Raw genomic sequence first — 21,964 nt, forward strand, 5'->3', positions numbered from 1 at the left:
CTGGGGAAGGAGCCAGGGGATGAGCTGGGGATGGGCTGGGCGAGGAGCTGGGGGAGGGGCTGGGGAGGAGCTGGGGAGGGGCTGGGGGAGGAGCTGGGGGAGGGGCCAGGGGAGGAGCTGGGGGAGGAGCTAGGGGAGGGGCTGGGGGAGGAGCCAGGGCTGCAGCAGGTCTGTACAGTCGTGGTGTGGAGGCATCAGTTCATCCGTTCAGGTGGGTGGAAACAGGAAACAGGAAACAGGAAACAGGAAACAGGAAACAGGAAACAGGGGGGTTTTTCCTCAGCAGCTGCAGCGATGCGACGCCACACTGACGAGTCTCAGTCCACTTCGATGGACTCGCTGCTGTCGTTCACCGGTTTACACTCGTTGGGGAGTCGCTGGTGGCGGCTGAGCTGAGTGGCCTGCGTGAAGCTGCGGTCGCAGCGCTCACACCTGGACACACACACACACACACACACACACACACACACACACACACACACACACACACACACACACACACACACACACACACACACACACACACACACACACACACACACACACACACACACACACACAAAGAAACAGGAGATCAGTTCAGCAGTCAGCGTGATAAGAGGCTCAGCGTAAAAACACACGACTCCTCAGATGTGTTCACACACACGTGCATGCTGTCACTGGTACACACTAATGTCCAGTGACAGTACAAAGTGTGTGTGAGGCCCAGTGGAGCAGCACAGCTGTAATTGTTGCCCTGATCTTCACAACCTGACCCACAAATTACACACAAGGTTCACCTGTCAATAATCTATCTGGAGGGCCAAGGAGGGGATTCCCATCACACACACACACAGACACACACACATGCACGCACGCACGCACGCACGCACACACACACACACACACACACACACACACACATACTTAGTGCCCTTCTTAACCCTCCCAGCTCTCACTAAAAGCCCCCTCTCGTCTGTCACTATTGAAAGTGACAGTGACACTTATCAAGCCTGGGTATATCTGTGTGTGTGTGTGTGTGTGTGTGTGTACGTGCATATGTCTTAACATCACATATATACATGCATTTAGCACCAAAGTAATACAAAACATTGAGTTTGTTGATGTGTAAACTCTTTCATGTTCGTCTATATGCTTCCTTCTCAATTTTAAAGGGAAACTTTCCTCAATTTCAGCCTCATATGCTTTCATCTGAGAGTTAAAACGATTCACTCACAATTAGATGAGTTTTTCATTCCACACAATGTTTTGCTGTAAGTGAAGTAGTAAAAGATGTCAAAATGAAAGCATATAAATGTCATTTCCATGAGGAACCATGGAGTCACAGCTGACTGGATATCATTGTCCTGAGATCCAGGTAAATATATACGTAAACTCTATTCAATGGAGAAAGGTCAGAAGAAACTGCAGCAACATCATAAAACTGTTGTCTTTGCATTTGTTAGTATTGTGCTCTTATTCTAGTTGTTTCATTTCTTTGTGTATCTTCTTCATCATCACGATCATGTTGTTTCTTAAAGTACTTTCTAAATGAAATTAGATTAAAAACATTGTCTTGTAGGAATGACAATGATGTTTTTCAGTAATTACATTAAACCCTAAAAATCCCTGCGTGCGCCTGGAGGATGTCCTGACCTGTAGAAGATGGGCTTTCCATCTGTCCCTGTTCTCATTTGCTAAATGTTCTTACAGTGCAGGGAAAAGAAAGCAGACCGCTGCCTGCTGTGGCCTGGAGGACGTTCCTGCTGTTATTTGTCTGTAAATGTAAGAAACCACAACAGCTCGTGACATCAAAGCTCCTCTGAAGCTCCTCAGTCATGTCAGCTAATCCAGCGGGACAGACAGCGAGTCAGCACAACAAAGGGAGCGGGCCCAGGCGGGAGCCCTGCAGTCTGTTCCTTCTCAGGGGGGAATGATGCTGAGCGGCTTGTCCAGGCGGCTCTCGTCAGCTCAACTTCAGCTTCGCGAAGCTTCAGCTGGTCTCTCGCCCCGTCAGGTTCAGCGGGAACCGTGAACACAGCACTGCTTCTACACCTGCTGCTTTACCTCGAGCAGTGATGCCGCTAACGCGTTGATCAGTAACACGTTACGCTCATATGACCATCACCTTTTTTCAGTCACTAGTAATGTAACGTGGTACTATTTCCAGCCCAGTAATCAGATTCAAGTTACTTGACCAGGTCATCGTGCCTTACTGTTGTCGCGTCCTGCAAGACGAGTTTCTTGTCTGCAAAGCCGCTTTATTACTAAACAGAACCGACCCTCCTCCGTTCTCTGACACAGACACTGCACACTCATCTGACCCGCCCCCTTCTCCACTCTCAGCCAATCACAGGCCAACCAGCTCATCAAATTGTGCCTTCATGGAACACAAAAGATTCGGAACCAACCATTATTATCAATAAACCTTAACATTGGAATAAGCCCCCTCTTTTTAAATTAATCAATCAATCAATTAAATACTTTATTTGTCTCATAGAGCAGGCAGTGCAAATAAATATAGAAATAGCACAACAACAGACTACAGTTGGGTAAATAAATAGCAGTAATAGTAAAATTGTGATGATCAAAGCGTGAGTCAGATATAAATAGAACAGAGAATGAAGGTCAAAGGTTAAATATGTATAAACATGGTGCAGGAGGCCGGGGTCAGCAGAGATTCATTGCTACCCTCTGATGGAAGCTGGACCTGCTATTGAGTTAAAACATTGAGTGACAGTATCATCAGCCAATCAGATGTCGATGTGTTATTGACAGAACGCTTTAGGACCAGCAGAGTTTCTAGTGCTGGTCTGGGTGTGGTCGTTGAAATGAGCTTGACTGATTGGCTCATGGGCTCATGGGCAGGTGGTGATGACTCTGTTATTATCTGCTCCTCTGGAGTGATGGAGGCTGATTGAACATGAAGATCATGATACATAGAGGACCTGCTCCAGGACCTTTTTCAGTTGTGAGGAGAAGAAGATCGACACAGGAATGATGAGCTGAACTCAGACCATCCAAGGCTTTGTCAGCATTTTACAGCAGGATGGATTTAATCTACAAGTGATGGTGAGTGCTCTTTGTGTTTTTGTTTTTTACTTTCTCTGGATTAGATTGGTGCTGCTGTTGACATTTGGTGCAGTTTTTTGATTGTAAAGTGGTGTTTCCCATACAATCGTACACACAGACAGACAAGCCGCCCCTCCGTGTAAACCTGCTAGAAACACTGGAGAATGATGTGATGGTGAAGCTGCACAGTGGAGTCTTGATGTGTTGTGGTTGTTGATCATTGTCATGTTGGTGGATTAAGTACGGATGCATAATAGTGGCCTTACAATGGATTCAGAGGACGTAATGTGGGGCGGCGGCGGGTTGTGACTGGCTCTGACTGAAATACCACCGCACCCTAATGAAAGTAACTGTGGCAACACTGACCACAACACACTTGAGTTTTGTTCCCGTGTAACGAACTTCTTGTGAATGCGACAAGCAGGGGCTATAGAGATGAACTGACGTACGAATATATACTCGTCAACCTTATATTTCAATCGATGATTAGTTGATTAATAACACTTAATTTTACCATGAGTGGTCCTTTATTTTTTTTTATTTATTAATTTTTTTCGATTTTAAACCAATCTGTTCCAGCAGCTACCACCGAGGTGTGATCAACAAGCACAGCCGGAGAAGAAGCCAACATTTGGTCTGGTTTTGCATCAGGAAGGTCAATGCTTCCATCAAGATGGCGGGGGCGGCTAACGAAGGGCCCAAAACCCGGGAGAAAAGAGATTCATCAGGAGAGAAAACTTCTCGAATAAAGCCTCCTTAAGTGTTTGAGCACTTCACACTAAATCTACAAAACATATGAGTGAGCAGAACACTGAGATGAGGTTGAGACAGCAGATTATATCCGCATCCATTTGTTGCTCATTAAGCTTTGCTTAAGCTCTTTGTGTCAGTTCCTGTCCACACCAGACAAAACCATCTTTTTTCACCCCGTCATTCTAATAAAGTTTCTTGCCCACATGACACAACGAAAATGGCTCAAAACAATGTACATATGTCATGTGTATAGGTGGCGCTGTTACTGCCATAGAAATACACCAACACAGAGAAGAACTCAGAAATGAACAAATCCAACATCTGGTCTTAATAAAGCGATTGCTTCAGACACTCCGACAGCTCCACCTGCAGCAGGTCGTCCGCCATGTTGTTGTTGTTAAATGACGCTGTGGGGGCTCGTGGGACTATGGGGTGGAGAGCTGGGGCGATGACATGGCATGTCTTGTGACCTTAGTTTTGAGCTGTTTTATAAAATGATTTGAATGAAATGCTGTAAAATGCACAATCCCCTTTTTCTTTTTCTTCATAAAGTATGGTCTCAATAACTTACTTGGCTAAACCAAATGTTTGTTTAAAATAAATCCACAAAAATCCATTAATCGAATAATCACAAAAATAATCTATAGATGAATCGATTATCGAAATAATTATTGAGAAAAGAGAAGCTAAGATCATCCTTTATTCATCTCTCATGGAGAAATGTAGTGTTACAGCAGCAAAGAAATATCAGAAGAAAATCACACAGTACAAAACTAAATTAGTGGCAGACTTAGACCAGAGTGGAAAAAGATATTAACTGAATTCAACATCAAGTTCTGTCTGTGTGTGTCTGTGTGTGTGTGTGTGTGTGTGTGTGTGTGTGTGTGTGTGTGTGTGTGTGTGTGTGTGTGTGTGTGTGTGTGTGTGTGTGTGTGTGTGTGTGTGTGTGTGTGTGTGTGACAGATTACCCCAGTTTGATTACAAGGTGAGCAGATTCATAAAGTGCTGATAAACTGATGTAACTGAAGTTTTAAGAACAAACTGAGCTCAATGACTCCACAGAATCATCTCCAGAATAAAGAAGACTTTTCCCTGATTGACAGTGGAACAAAGAATTGTTGTAAATCAGCGCAGTTGAAAAAGTTCTTCCAGAGAGCTCTAGAACGATTGGGTCTGGAATGCGTGAGTGGCTCCACAGTCCGCTGAATCCTCGGTTCACTCTCCTCAGCGGGAAAATAAAGTTGAGGCTTTTCCTGACAAAGTGACAGTGGCAGCTTTAATCTATGTGCCGCGCTGTCCGAGAGGAGATAACTCCCCGAGGCATCGATCGGCTAAAGATTTCTGACGCTGGTGATTGTCTTTGTCGCGCTCTGCCTCCACCGAGACTCTGAAGTGCTGATGAAAAGGTTCAGGGTTTCCTCTGATTGCTTATTAAGAACGCTGATTTGCTTTAACTGGATTCCTCGTGTCGTTTCACTTTTCACGTCGTGATCTCTTGTTCCTTCACGCTCTTTCTCCCTCTCATCCCTTCGCTGCCTCACGTCAATGACCGCTTCGGATTCCTATGATTGCTTATTAAGGATGTTAATTTGTTTCCAGCAGCTTCCCCCAGAGACGAGTCCTCTGCATTCACCACAACTCCAACCCATTATTCTGCTTTCCTTACTTGCTCTGCACCTCTGGTGCTCCTTTGCCCTCCGTTACTCCCCTGACTGCTGACCTCTTCATCCCTGAGGCGGCCATCTTTGTCCGCAACCAGCTGACAGCAGGAGCATCCAGAAAGCCTCCTATTGGGTCAGACTCAGGTGAGGATTCATTACCAGGCTCCTAAACGGCCGGCAGCTGCTGTGTTCAGAATGAGGCTCTGTGAAGGTCAGAGTTCACCGCAGCCTCGACAGGACGGGCAACTAAATATTCGAAAGAGGGATAATGAAAAATGGAAAAGCCAAAATAAGACACGGTTCAAACATGATGCCAAGTGTTTCTGTCAGCAGACGTGAAATAAGGTCCTGTCCACACCACAACGCCGTTTCAAGTTACCGCATCATTGTTAGAATATTATCGAATGGAGACATTTTAATTTGCTGCCTTGGTTTCAACGTGCGGACAGACAATACGCGCAATAGCTGAAAACAATGATGTCATCGCCCCACCTCTCCACCTGATATCCCCGCCATCACTGATGCCGCTCAAATGACCACTTTTTCAGTAACCAGTAATCTAACGTGTTACTATTTCCAAACCAGTAATCAGAATAAAGTTACTTGTCCAAGTCACTGTGCGTTACTGTTGTAGTGTCCAATAAGACGAGTTTCTTTATTATTAAACAGAACCAGCCGCCCCTCCATTCACCTCACACACAGGCAGCACATGCAGACTCTGGAGCTCATCTGACCCGCCCCCTTCTACACTCTCAGCCAATCACAGGCCAACTAACAGGTAACACAAAAAAATTGGAACCAACCATTGGAACCAACAGTTGCCATCAATGAACCTTAACATTGCAATAAGCCCCCAACCCCACCTTTAAAATTAATCAACCAATCAATAAAATACTTTATTTGCCCGGGAGGGGGGCAATTAAAGTCTCATAGAGCAGGCAGTGCAAATGAATAAAGACATAGTGTCTCTGGGTCAATAAATAGCAGTAATAGTAAAAATGCGATGATCAAAGCGTGAGTCAGATATAAATAGAACAGAGAATGAAGGTATTAAATATGAGAATATGAGAATTAAATATGTATATAGATGGTGCAGGAGGCCGGGGTCAGCAGAGATTTAAGTTCAGATGATGGGGATTGTTGTCAGCAGCTGCTGAAAGTAACTAAAACTTATAATATAACTTAGCTACTTTTAAAAACAAGTAATCCTTTTTAAAAGGAGTAACTAGTAATCAGTAATCGGATTAGTTTTTTAAAGTAACTGTGGCAACACTGCCCGCGAGCCTCCGCAACGTCACTGAACATTAACAACCTGACCTGCTGCAGGTGGAGCTGCTGATGCTTGTCGCTTTATTAAGACCAGATGCTGGATTTGTTGATTTCTGAGTTATTCTCTGATGTCGGTGTATTTCGTTGGCAGTAACAGCGCCACCTATACACATGACATATGTACTACATTGTTTTGAGCGAATTTCCTTTTGTAGTGTGGACGGGAAACTGAAAAATGTGTAATCTCATTACAGGCATATTCGATAAAAACTAGGATTACCGAGGGGAATTACAATAGAAAATCAGATGGCATAAACTAGAAATACAGCTGTAACATGATCTGTCCACTGGCGTTGCGACACTTCCTGATGCTTTCAGGTAACAACACACTGTTGTCACTGACACGTTGCCATGGATACTGCAGCCAGCTGCTCTCATCACTATGTTTTAAAGTGGGAGGAGCCTCTTCACCTCTGTACAATGTTAATGACGCCTCCAGCAGTGAAAGTGTTGTGAACGTCTCACCTCAAGAAACATCTGGTAGATAAAACCTGCTGACTTTACTGAAACACACCTGGACTCTGTCAACTAGTTTTATTAGCTCCTAACCTGCCAGTAACCTGCCAAAACCAACTAGTTTTATTAGCTCATAACCTGCCAGTAACCTGCCAATACCAACTAGTTTTATTAGCTCCTAACCTGCCAGTAACCTGCCAAAACCAACTAGTTTTATTAGCTCATAACCTGCCAGTAACCTGCCAATACCAACTAGTTTTATTAGCTCATAACCTGCTAGTAACCTGCCTATACCAACTAGTTTTATTAGCTCCTAACCTGCCAGTAACCTGCCAATACCAACTAGTTTTATTAGCTCCTAACCGGCCAGTAACCTGCCAAAACCAACTAGTTTTATTAGCTCATAACCTGCCAGTAACCTGCCAATACCAACTAGTTTTATTAGCTCATAACCTGCTAGTAACCTGCCTATACCAACTAGTTTTATTAGCTCATAACCTGCCAGTAACCTGCCAATACCAACTAGTTTTATTAGCTCATAACCTGCCAGTAACCTGCCAGTACCAACTAGTTTTATTAGCTCATAACCTGCCAGTAACCTACCAATACCAACTAGTTTTATTAGCTCATAAACTGCTAGTAACCAGCCAATACCAACTAGTTTTATTAGCTCATAACCTGCTGGTAACCTGCCAATACCAACTAGTTTTATTAGCTCATAACCTGTCAGTAACCTGCCAATACCAACTAGTTTTATTAGCTCATAACCTGCCAGTAACCTGCCAATAACAACTAGTTTTATTAGCTCATAACCTGTCGGTAACCTGCCAATACCAACTAGTTTTATTAGCTCATAACCTGCCGGTAACCTGCCAATACCAACTAGTTTTATTAGCTCATAACCTGCCAGTAACCTGCCAATACCAACTAGTTTTATTAGCTCATAACCTGCCAGTAACCTGCCAATACCAACTAGTTTTATTAGCTCATAACCTGCTAGTAACCTGCCAATACCAACTAGTTTTATTAGCTCAAAACCTGCCAGTAACCTGCCAATAACAACTAGTTGTATTAGCTCATAACCTGTCAGTAACCTGCCAATACCAACTAGTTTTATTAGCTCATAACCGGCTAGTAACCTGCCTATACCAACTAGTTTTATTAGCTCATAACCTGCCAGTAACCTGCCAATAACAACTAGTTTTATTAGCTCATAACCTGTCAGTAACCTGCCAATACCAACTAGTTTTATTAGCTCATAACCGGCTAGTAACCTGCCTATACCAACCAGTTTTATTAGCTCATAACCTGCCAGTAACCTGCCAATACCAACTAGTTTTATTAGCTCATAACCTGCCAGTAACCTGCCAATACCAACTAGTTTTATTAGCTCATAACCTGCCAGTAACCTGCCAATACCAACTAGTTTTATTAGCTCATAACCTGTCAGTAACCTGCCAATACCAACTAGTTTTATTAGCTCATAACGTGCTAGTAACCTGCCAATACCAACTAGTTTTATTAGCTCATAACCTGTCAGTAACCTGCCAATACCAACTAGTTTTATTAGCTCATAACCTGCCAGTAACCTGCCAATAACAACTAGTTTTATTAGCTCATAACCTGTCAGTAACCTGCCAATACCAACTAGTTTTATTAGCTCATAACCTGCCAGTAACCTGCCAATACCAACTAGTTTTATTAGCTCATAACCTGCCAGTAACCTGCCAATACCAACTAGTTTTATTAGCTCATAACCTGCCAGTAACCTGCCAATACCAACTAGTTTTATTAGCTCATAACGTGCTAGTAACCTGCCAATACCAACTAGTTTTATTAGCTCATAACCTGCCAGTAACCTGCCAATACCAACTAGTTGTATTAGCTCATAACCTGCCAGTAACCTGCCAATACCAACTAGTTTTATTAGCTCATAACCTGCTAGTAACCTGCCAATACCAACTAGTTTTATTAGCTCATAACCTGCCAGTAACCTGCCAATACCAACTAGTTTTATTAGCTCATAACGTGCTAGTAACCTGCCAATACCAACTAGTTGTATTAGCTCATAACCTGCCAGTAACCTGCCAATACCAACTAGTTTTATTAGCTCATAACCTGCTAGTAACCTGCCAATACCAACTAGTTTTATTAGCTCATAACGTGCTAGTAACCTGCCAATACCAACTAGTTTTATTAGCTCATAACCTGCCAGTAACCTGCCAATACCAACTAGTTGTATTAGCTCATAACCTGCTAGTAACCTGCCAATACCAGTACTGGTGCTGATGGGAGGAAGACATTCTCAATACATTTAGAGGATCTACTGTTTTAGGATTCATTGGGGCGACACGTGACATAACTTTTTTTTTAAGTCTGATCATTGACTCAGTGGATCAGGGCGTCAAACTCATTCCAGTTGAGGATCCACATCAACCTAATCTGACCTCTGGAGGGCCGGACAAGTCAAACATCACATATTAAACTGCAGATGTGGACAATTTTCAAAGTCTTTCCTTCTTTTGATCCTTTCGTAACTGCAACAATTTGCCAGTCTATTCTGAAATGTACACATTCAAGTTAATCAGATATTATTGTTGGGATCTGCAGGACCACAGAAAGTTTGTTCATTTCTGGGGAGAGACAATATTCATTTGTCATGAGACGCAGTCATGACATGAATTCTGACCCAGGAATGTGATTGACCATCACACCCAGTGGGGGTGGAGGGCCTTCTGCAGGACCTTCCTCCCCCCCTTTCTGCTCACAAGACTCTTCCCCCATGCAATCAGCCAGTCACTGATTGGTTGAAGCTCTCAGGCTTTGACACCTCTGAATCCACGCGTGGAACAAAGAGCCTGCGAAGCCAGGCTTCTTGAACTCTTGCAAAGCAAACTCCAAGGAGGTGGGTTGCTGAAGGCAGCTCATCCAGCGTTAGCACACAGTTAACACCAGAGGCCTGCAAACCAGAGGCCTCCACTCCTCAACTCTTCTGCTGACCCAACCAGGAGGGTCAGACCTTCCCCTGATCCAGAGACCCGCACCCAGAGTCTGCTCTCCAGGGAACCACCCGGTTCCTCCAGGACGGACCAGGGACCCTCACAGAACTTCGTTGTGTTTTTGTTGAACAAGCAGGAAAACCATCACAGACCTGAGCGACCAGCTCCTCAGTCTGGACAAAAGGAACAACCAGGAGCTGCAAAGAAGGACTCCTGAAACATCAACTTCATCTTCTTCTCCTCAACCTGCAGAACCAGCAACCACAGTTAGCAGGAGGTGCTAACTACAGGAGAAGACACCAGCTTCCCTCCAGCAGGACAACAACTGAACTCCTTCAAGGAAGTGGGAACAACAACTGGGCTTTACTTGAGATTAGTTAAACCTGATGCTATGATAGAACTGTTTAACTTTCATGAAGATGTGTTGATTCTATTACAGTGATTAAGTTGTTTTGATAATGATACTAGGAGCAGTTATCAACCTGTAAACCAACGTTAGCTCTGCCACAGACACAGGGTCTGCATGCTAATCTTTGCTTTACTAACTAGTTAACTCACAATCCTACACATATCACATCAAAGACAACATCACACAGTAATCGAACACCATCTGACGACTCCTGACGTTTTACAAGACAAATCACAGTCACATCAAGTCATTCTAGAAATGGTCCTTTAGCAGAGACACACCAGAAGCAGATGCTGTGGCTAGCTTCTATTGTTCCATTGCTATCAGCACATGGCCGAGACTCAGGACAGACTTCCTGTTCTCTGACAACCTCCATTTGAATGTAGTTTCTTGTGATCCGCCATCTTGTTTTGTAGTTCCATCACACGTCACACACACACACTCCCTCCAACTCTCTCTCTCTCTCTTTCTCTCTCCACACACACACATGCACCTACACACACACAGCTGTATATAGGTAGTTAGAATCTGTGTTTTATTTGTTTTCATTGTTAATAAATATAATTTTTGGAATCATACTTGCTGTTTTATTAATGAGCACAAATGTGAATGAAATGTCGACCTCTTCTGTGTCAAGAACTCCAAAATCCTTCAACCTTTACTGTTAATTCTGGTAATTGTAATTAATTTAACTATTAATTCAAATTCCCGATTAACTGTTTAGTATATCTTATGAGACTGATAGAACTGAATTGGCTATCATTTCCTGTTTAGACAGGTGGAGCTCTGAGGTTCTGATACACATCAGATTAAATTTCAACATTATTAATAACTATCTGTGATAATTATTAACCATTATCGATAGCCAACAATAACATAAATAGTGATCCATATGAGGTAATAAATCCCTACATAATGGTCCCAACATTATTATATTTGCAAAAAAAAAAAAAAAAAATCTGTATCTGGATATCATATTTTTATTCAGGATTAAAACAATTTGTCATCATCTGGACATTTTTTTGAGTTTACGTGTCTAAAGTATCACTTCACATAAATTGGGCACCTTTATTGTGAAAGGTGTTGTGTCATGTGACCTCCACAGATGCATTAATAAATTCTGACCAAGGGCGGTTTTGAATGTCATTTTTACCAATCTAGTGTTTTTTGATCAGCCTCTGTCAGTTTTCATATTTATACTTATCAAACATTCATATTTAGTCTGGAAAATAAAATATTAAGACCAACGAGGAAATGGGGGAGCTAGAGAGAGAGAGAGAGAGAGAGAGAGAGAGAGAGAGAGAGAGAGAGAGAGAGTTTTGAAAATGTTTTGAAAACATTTTCTTGAATAGAAATTGTTTTGAGGACTAATACTTGAATAATTGAAAGCTTTATTTGTATTGCAGTTTTGATTCTTTAAAGAAAAGTGTTAAAACACCTGTGCCCGTATTCACAAAGCATCCTCAGGCTAAGAGTAGCTCTTAAGACCCGTTTCCACCACACAAAAGTGCGGGGACGGAGCGGAGCGGTACGGAGCGGTACGGAGCGGTACGGCAAAGCGAAGCCGGAGCTCTGGTCCGGTACCCGTTTCCACTGCAGAGAGGAGCTTAAAAAGTGGGCGGGGCTTAAGAGCTCAGCAGATCTGTGACGTTACAACAGAAAAGAAAGTCGTCAGATCTAGATCTTATGACTCCTCTGTTGTTGTTTACATCCTCCATTTTGCACTTGTTGTTTAGTTAACTCTTTTTTTTTGCAGCGGCAAAAAAAACCTGTTATTTTTGGCAGCGGTTATTTTTTGCAGCGGCAGAACTGCAGCCGCAACTTCCTTGTTCTGAGAGAGCGAACGCTCCGGCTACTTGCGCCGCCCCTGAGCGCTGGGAGGCGGGGCAAGTGGCCGGAGTGTTCCCCCCGGTTGGCTGAGGCACAGACACGGGAGTCTGGCGCTTTCTGCTCAAATGCAGGAGCAGCCGCTCCACTTCGGCGCTGATCGCGGTCTGGCAGCTAAGTGTCGGAACACGGAGGCGCCGAGCTCCTCTTCATCGCTTCCGCGGTCCGTCCCCGCGATATGGCGCCACTGACCGCGATATAGCGCCACTGAAACAGAACGCTGACCACCTCTGGGAAGCGGAGCTGTCGGAGCGCGATCAGCACCGGAGCCCAAAGCTCCAGACTCCCGTGTCCCAGACGCACATCCACGGCACGGCGAGCGCTATGCTAACAGGAAGCTCCAACGTGATGCAAAGTCCCTCCCCCCGGTCTCCCCCTGCCTCAAGTCGCTGTTTCACCACAAACACTAAAGTTGAGCAGCAAAGAAAAGAAAAGGAAAAAAAAGCTGCAAAGCTGAGCACGCTAACAGCAGAGGATTCATCCAGCCAACACAATAACATATTGAGGGCGTGTAGTAAATCACTGACCAATCAGCAGACAGCAGCTCAACCTCAGACCCGTTCCGTGGTCCTGGTACCCCAACGGAAGGGGAGCGGAAAAGCAGTGGCCTTTGGAGCGGTCTGGAGCGGTTTAGACCGCATTCCTGTCCTGACACGCGAACCGGAGCGGTTTAGACCGGTCTAGGCCGGCACTTTTTGTGCGGTGGAAACGGGGCTTTAGTGACGTCACTCTTAGAAAACCTTAGAATTCCTTGAAATTCAGGATTTTTCTTAGAATTTTTCTAAGGAAGCATCTTATACCCTAAGAGGGCTCCTAAGGTGGAAAACCACTAGAAGTAGTGAGGAGGACTTTAAGAAGTCTACGTAAGTTTCTTAAACAGACAAGATGACGTAAATAGAAAGAGAAAGGAAAGATGTTCTCCGTTTGTTTAACCAGTGGCGCTGTGCACTGGGCGTTCAATTTTGTTAAAGGTGTAAAAGAATAAATATTTTAAAGGGGTGTTTGTTTTTGACTCTGCTTGGTATGTTGTTTCTGTACAGGTAGTGTCTGTAGCTTTCCCAGCGACACAGTTCAACAAAAGTCCACTCCGGATACATTGTTTTAATAAAGAAAAATATTAAAAACTCTCTGTTTAATTTCTCAGTTCCAGAGTTCCAAATCCACTGACTTACAAAGAACATGGCTGGCTAAAGCACTTGTAATTACTTACTAATCAAGTAATAAGTAAGAAGAACGTAAGAAAACCTTTTGCTTCTGTAGTTCTCAAGCACTGTCTCTCTGTTTCCTGGAATCACCAGCATCTCACTAACATATGTGGTCTTAAAGGGGAAGTACCCTCTTTTATGAACATGCACCAAACCATGTAAAAACATTAATTCCAGTTTGTTTTCAACATTTTTAACCATCAACCTCTACAGTGACCATAAACGGATCTTTCACTGCCCCACATTGGTGGTCAATCACTGGGATTGACCACGGCTGCGTCTCGTCCTCCATTAATATCATTATAATACATTAAGTGGTCAAAATAACCAGCGTGGACAGAAAAGATAACAATAATTAAATCAATAAAATTATCAGCATGTGAACGAGGTAAGCTCAATCATTTATAAACTGTGTACAAATTAATTCATTTTTCTGAGTTTCATTAATTGGACATAAAATAATTGTCATGATTATACAATTTTAAATCAGCCCAAGAGATGTGATGGCTAATTTTACAACTCACCTGTAGACAGGAGTCACAGTGTTTTACTGCAGCTCACCTGTAGACAGGAGTCACAGTGTTTTACTGCAACTCACCTGTAGACAGGAGTCACAGTGTTTTACTGCAGCTCACCTGTAGACAGGAGTCACAGTGTTTTACTGCAGCTCACCTGTAGACAGGAGTCACAGTGTTTTACTGCAGCTCACCTGTAGATAGGTGTCAGTGTTTTACTGCAGCTCACCTGTAGACAGGAGTCACAGTGTTTTACTGCAGCTCACCTGCAGACAGGTGTCAGTGTTTTACTGAAACTCACCTGTAGACAGGTGTGGCAGTGTTTTACTGCAGCTCACCTGTAGACAGGAGTCACAGTGTTTTACTGCAGCTCACCTGTAGACAGGAGTCACAGTGTTTTACTGCAGCTCACCTGTAGATAGGTGTCAGTGTTTTACTGCAGCTCACCTGTAGACAGGAGTCACAGTGTTTTACTGCAGCTCACCTGTAGACAGGAGTCACAGTGTTTTACTGCAGCTCACCTGCAGACAGGAGTCACAGTGTTTTACTGCAGCTCACCTGTAGACAGGTGTCAGTGTTTTACTGAAACTCACCTGTAGACAGGTGTCAGTGTTTTACTGCAGCTCACCTGCAGACATGAGTCACAGTGTTTTACTGCAACTCACCTGTAGACAGGTGTCACAGTGTTTTACTGCAGCTCACCTGTAGACAGGTGTCACAGTGTTTTACTGCAACTCACCTGTAGACAGGTGTCACAGTGTTTTACTGAAACTCACCTGTAGACAGGTGTCACAGTGTTTTACTGAAACTCACCTGTAGACAGGTGTCACAGTGTTCTACTGCAACTCACCTGTAGACAGGTGTGGCAGTGTTCTACTGCAACTCACCTGTAGACAGGTGTCACAGTGTTCTACTGCAACTCACCTGTAGACAGGTGTGGCAGTGTTGTGATCACCTTCATCTCAGCGTTATTACATTGCTTCACTGTGGGAGAAGGAAGATCATCCCTGAGGTCGACCACAAAATTATTCCTGCACATCGAACTGGCAGTGTGTCATTAAATTGTTGTCATTAAACACAGTGGCAGTGCCAGAATTAAATTTCATAGAATGCACCCCCGCTTTGTGAATTACTTTTATCTTAGTGAGGAACAATTCTAAGAAAAGTCTTAAATTTGGAGGAATTCTGAGATGTTTCTAAAGAGTGACGTCACTACGAGCTACTTTCAGCCTCAGGAGGCTTTGAGAATATGGACAAGGAGCTCAGAGCATCTTCCTCCCTCTAACAACCAATCAGCTCTCAGCAGACTGCATCATACAGAGCATCTTTCTCTCTAACAACCAATCAGCTCTCGGCAGACTTTGTTATACAGAGCATCTTCCTCTCTAACAACCAATCAGCTCTCAGCAGACTGCATCATACAGAGCACCGGGGTCAACCACTCCTCCTCACTAAGATAAAAGTTGTGTCAAATTCTTGCTGAGTTACTCTGAGACACTTCTGAGTCACTTTAAGCTCAGAATTCTTTGCTCAGTGACTTTTAGGCTGAGATAGTAGTTCTGAGACGCTTCGTGAATATGGACACTGATTGGTTACTGAGTTTTGATCGTTCAAAACTTGTTCTGTTAAGTGCAATTTGTTTATGCTGTGTATAAGATGTGTCAACACACTGAGCAGAGGACACATTCTATTCTTTCTTGTCTTTATTTTTTATGTTTGTTGGTGAAGTAATCAGAAAGTAACTAAAAGTACTCTGGTACATTACTTTTTTATTTTAGTACTTAGAGTAAGTTACAGATTCCATTTTTTGACAGGTAAATTCTAATTGTAACAGATTACAAGTAACCTTCCCAACCCTGCATACATATAGGGTCTCAAGCTCGCCACGGAGAGCAAAAATCGAGGACTAATCCTCAAAAGTCTCAAAACCTCAAAACCTCAAAACCTTTTCTAAATGTAGACAAATCACTGCCAACTTTTGTGCTCAATCATAATGTGATCACAACAGAGAAACCAGATAGGGAGACGTTGGAGACTTTAGATTTCACTCCGAGGGTGAAGGCAGGAACAAAACATGTTGATACCAAGACCACAAAGTTCAGTAAGCTTTGATCTGAACTGTAGAGAATGTTTGACGACTTTGGTTATATTGTCATTGGAACAGATGTGGTTGGCAGTTTTTAGACATGATGAAGGAATAAAAACATAAAAAGAACTAGAATTTACCTTTAAAAGTTGTATGTATGTAAATGTAAAAGGTTTCTTCAGCAGGTTCAATAGAAAAACACCACTCACGAGGTGAAATATCTCATTGAATGTGCATGTCTTTAGTTTTGTCATTTTGGGTCTTAAACACCAATACTGTATTTGTTTGTGATGAGCCTCATTTTGTGGATAACGTGTTCAAACTCTTCAGTGGACCATGTTGTCAAAAGCACCTAGAAATGACTGTGTTGTATTTGGTGTGATATAAATAAAGTTGAATTGAATTGAATTGTTCCATGTCCCAAGGGTCTCTGGTACCTGTTGTGGCGGAAATCCCCGAACCCGGTGGTGGAAACCGGAAGTAAGGGATGCCGTCAAGCTGAAGAAGGAGTCCTACCGGGCACTGTTAGCTCATAGGACTCCCGAGGCAGTCGACAGGTACCGGCAGGCCAAGCGAGCTGCAGCCCGGGCTGTGGTGGAGGCAAAAACTCGGGTCTGGGAGGAGTTCGGAGAGGCCATGGAGGAAGACTTTCGGTCGGCCCTGAGGAAATTCTGACAAACCGTCCGGCGCCTTAGGCGGGGGAAGCAGTTCTCCACCAACACTGTTTATAGTGGAGGTGGGGAAATGTTGACCTCAACTGGAGATGTCGTTGGGCGGTGGAAGGAATACTTTGAGGACCTCCTCAATCCCATAATCATGTCTTCCATTGAGGAAGCAGAGGCTGGGTTGTCAGAGGTGGACTCGTCCATTTCCCAAGCTGAAGTCACCGAGGTTGTTGTGAAGCTCCTCGGTGGCAAGGCACCGGGAGTGGATGAGATTCGCCCAGAGTTCCTTAAGTCTCTGGATGTGCAGGGACTGTCATGGCTGACTCGTCTCTGCAACATCGCGTGGCGGGCGGGGACAGTACCTCTGGACTGGCAGACTGGGGTGGTGGTCCCTCTCTTCAAGAAGGGGGATCGGAGGGTCTGTTCCAACTACAGAGGGATCACACTCCTCAGCCTCCCCAGGAAAGTCTATTCCAGGGTACTGGAGAGGAGGGTCCGGCCGTTAGTCAAACCTCTGACCCAAGAGGAACAATGTGGTTTTCGTCCTGGTGGTGGAACACTGGACCAGCTCTATACCCTCCACCAGGTTCTCCTGATGGTGGAACACTGGACCAGCTCTAGACCCTCCACCAGGTTCTCCTGATGGTGGAACACTGGACCAGCTCTATACCCTCCACCAGGTGCTTGAGGGTTCATGGGAGTTCACCCAACCAGTCCACATGTGTTTTGTGGATCTGGAGAAGGCGTTCGACCGCGTCCCCCGAGATGTCCTGTGGGGGGTGCTCCGGGAGTATGGAGTCCGGGGCCCTTTGTTAAGGACTGTTTGGTCCCTGTACACCCAGAGCAGGAGTTTGGTTCACATTGCCGGCAGTAAGTCGGACCTGTTCCCAGTGCACGTTGGCCTCCAGCAGGGGTGTCCTTTATCACCGATTCTGTTCTCTATGCACACCCAGGGGCCGGAGGGGGTCCGGGTTGGGGACCACTGAATCTCATCTCTGCTATTTGCGGATGATGTGGTTCTGTTGGCTCCATCAAGCCTGGACCTTCAGCGTGCACTGACGTGGTTCACAGCCGAGTGTGAAGCAGCTGGGATGAGGATCAGCACCTCTAAATCCGAGGCCATGGTTCTCGACCAGAAAAAGGTGTCTTGCCCCCTCCAGGTCGGTGGAGTGCCCTTGTCACAGGTGGAGGAGTTCAAGTATCTCGGGGTCTTGTTCAGGAGTGGGGGAAGATGGAGCGCGAGATCGACAGGCGGATCGGTGCAGCGTCTGCAGTTATGTGGTCATTGTATCGGTCTGTCGTGGTGAAGAAGGAGCTGAGCCAAAAGACCAAGCTCTCGATTTACTGGTCGATCTTCGTTCCTCCCCTCACCTATGGTCATGAACTATGGGTCATGACCGAAAGAACGAGGTCCTGGATACAAGCGGCTGAAATGAGCTTCCTCCGTAGGGTGGCTGGGCGTCACCCTTAGAGATAGGGTGAGGAGCTCAGTCACCTTTAGAGATAGGGTGAGGAGCTCAGTCACCCTTAGAGCTTGGGTGAGGAGCTCAGTCACCCTTAGAGCTTGGGTGAGGAGCTCAGTCACCCTTAGAGATAGGGTGAGGAGCTCAGTCACCAGGAGGAGCTCGGAGTAGAGCCGCTGCTCCTCCACATCCAGAGCAGCAGCTGAGGAGGCTCAGGCATCTGTCTCAGATGCCCCCCGGACGCCTCCCCAGGGAGGTGTTCCGGGCATGTCCCTCTGGTAGGAGGCCTCAGGACAGACCTAGGACACCTGGCGGGACTATGTCTCTCTATGGCCTGGGAACACCTTGGGGTGCCACCAGAAGACCTGGAGGAAGAGTCTGGGGTGAGGTAGTCTGGGCAACTCTGCTCAGACTGCTGCCTCCGCGACCCGGCCCCGGATAAAGCGGCAGATAATGGATGGATGGATGGATGGATTGAATTGATGGATAACTTTTCTTGAAAGTGTCAATTAAACATGAACCGTGTCAGTGGAAGCAGCTTCTCCTCTGTTTGATAATTGTTGTTTGTTAGTTTTTGTTGCTGCACATGTTTCATTGAACTCACTATGAACACTGGCCGATAATAATAACTGTCATTAATAGTTTCAAATTAGTGATATGCAATATCACAGATTTTCTTTCCAATCTGATTCCAAGTAAAACCAAAGCTGGTATCACAGACATCGATCTGGTATCGCCTCATACCGCTCTGGATCACCCACTACCTATATAGAATCTGCGGATACCAATCTAATTTTCCCTTTTTAGAAATTTTAGTCATTTCAGCATTCAGCAGTCATTTTTTTCCCCATTTCTTGCAGTTTTAGCTTTTGACCCCATCTTAGTTATTGTGTCTTCTTTTGAATGATGAAAGTAATTTCTAAAAGGACTCTGGTGTGTAAATACAATAAAAATAATATAAACTGTCTATATAGGCATAGTGAGAGCTTCATGAAGCCACTAAATAAGGGCTAAAGAGCCAGACGTGGCTGCAGATGCCTCTTTGACATGTGGGTGTAGATTGAACTTGTCGACAGCCGGTGGGAGGCGGGGAGATGTTGGGTGGGTGGGGTGGAAAGGTGGGGGTACTCACTGTTACTTACTTGAACGGCTTCTCTCCGGTGTGCGTACGGATGTGGTTGTTGAGCGTGGTGGCCCCCGCGAATGCCCGGCCGCAGTATCCGCATTTAAAGGGGCGATCGCTGGAGTGCGTCACCACGTGGTTCCTCAGCTCGGACGGCTGGGAGAAGGACTGGGAACAGTGGCCACACTGGTACGGCCTGGGAGACAGGAAGAGTCCAGCCAGGAGGGAACAGGTCAGACAGAACAGGGTTTTCAGATCAACAGCATGGAGGCATCGGGAAGCTTCAACATCTCTCCAGAGTATAAAAACACACGTCTGAAATCAGATTATCATTCACACGTCCCACATTAACAATCAACCAAAGCATCATTCCTTCATTCATCCTTCCACAGCCTCTTCACCATCTCACTTTGACTACCAACTTTCCATTTGATGCTACTTTCAAAACCTGAAAGAAACCTCAGTCTGTTTAAAACTCTGCTGGCTGACTTCTAACCCAAATGTGTTCTTATCACGTACAAATGCGGGCTTCGAAGGAGAATCTTTGCAATGTGCACATATGCAAGGAAGACGGTCATAATGTTTTGCCTCATTATTATGTATGATTCAGAATGAATTATAAAGGTAATAAAGGGAGAATACAACCAAGAGATAATTAATTCCAGAAGAACATCTTCTTTTTATGAGATATTAGACGAATATTCTGCAACATGGTAAGCGTTTAGTTTCATTCATTTCATTGACACATTTTTAGATTTTACTTTTTCTTTTACCCACAAACTGAAACACTTTATTTCAAATTGAGTCATGAAAAAGTATATTAGTGAATATTTCATTTGATCTGATTTTGCAATAAAAAAAATAAATAAAAAAAATCACATTTAGTTTTATATGTTCACATAGAAAAGTTGACAAAACCTTTGCCTCTTTCATTTTTCTTCTCCACAAAAGATTATCTTTGGTGTTGTTAATGAAACTTCTTGTTCTTGTTTACTGACTGTAAACAACCTTCAGTCCAACTGGTTGTGTGTGTGTGTGTGTGTGTGTGTGTGTGTGTGTGTGTGTGTGTGTGTGTGTGTGTGTGTGTGTGTGTGTGTGTGTGTGTGTGTTAGTCCAGAACAAATTCCCACGTCTGGACCCAAAGCAGCTCTGGAACATCACTATCATACAAATAGGTGAACAGAACAAGAATGAAACAAATAGACCAACATCTTCACCGCTCTAATAAATCACAAACACCTCCAGCTCCCCGAGAGCACTCACGACGCACATGCATGCATGGCGCACACGCTTGTGTACAGGAAAGTAATAAGAGTAAAATAGTGTAATATAAAATCGAAAAATTCTCACTTGCAGTTTTCCACATAAAAGGCGTCTCGCCAAAGGGCTGGGTTCATTTATCAGTCGGCTGGTCTATAAGTTCACGCCTCAGTGGACCGCATCACTATTTATTAGGTGGGTTTTCTATGAAGAGCTGCATTGATTGTGAATAGTTTAAGTTGATGAATGTGTGGATATTATTTATTAAGGCAGCAGGCCACGAGATTAATGCCCGGTTATTGTTTATTACAGTGGAGAGAAGAGGAGGAGGAGGAGGAGGAGGAGGAAGAGGTGAAGCATAAACACCTCCATCACCCCCCAATACACACACACACACACACACACACACACACAGACACACACACACACGATCACAACATTTGAAAACATAAGCACATGTAAATGTGTTTTTCCACAGTTTCACTTAAATTTCACTTGAGTCAAACATAAGGCCTCCAATCAGCCACCAAGCCAGGTGGTTATATACAATTATAGAGCTCTTTTTTTACATTTACTGCATTTTGTATGCATTTATATATATATATATATATATGTATACAGGTGATGGTCATATTTTTAGAATACCATGAAAAAGTTCATTTATTTCAGTAATTATATTCAGAACGTGAAACTTACATATTATATCAATTCATTACACACAGAGTTATATATTTGAAATGTTTATTTCTTTTAATTTGGATGATCAGTACTGACAATTACTGCAAATCACACATTCAGTATCTCAGAAAATGTTAATATTAGCTACGACTAATACAAAAAATGATTTTTTTAGAAATGTGGGCCAACTGAAAAGTATGAACATGGAAAGTTTCAGCATGTACGGCAATCAATACTTGGTTGCAGCTCCTTTCGCCTGAATTGCTGCAGCAATGCGGCGCGGCATGGAGTCCATCAGTCTGTTGCACTCCTCAGGTGTGATGAGAGCCCAGGTAGCTTTGATAGTGGCCTTCAACTCTTCAGCATTGTTTGGTCTGGCATCTCGCATCTTCCGTTTCACAACAACATAGGTTTTCTATGGGGT

At 44.1% G+C, this 21,964-nt stretch overlaps 1 protein-coding gene across 1 annotated transcript in view; it reads right to left on the minus strand.

Moving 5' to 3' along the window:
- Positions 1–317: 317 nt before the first annotated feature.
- prdm6 (PR domain containing 6) overlaps positions 318–21,964 on the minus strand; it is a gene marked incomplete at both ends in the record, with an annotated part of 146,827 nt that continues 125,180 nt past the window's right edge. The window contains 2 exons of the mRNA XM_080498808.1: positions 318–432; positions 19,622–19,798. Of these exons, the coding sequence (XP_080354934.1) occupies positions 318–432; positions 19,622–19,798 (292 nt within the window). The remainder of the gene's footprint in view (positions 433–19,621; positions 19,799–21,964) is intronic.

This window comes from Blennius ocellaris (assembly GCF_963422515.1).
Source record: "Blennius ocellaris genome assembly, chromosome: 7".
NCBI classification, from domain to species: domain Eukaryota; kingdom Metazoa; phylum Chordata; class Actinopteri; order Blenniiformes; family Blenniidae; genus Blennius; species Blennius ocellaris.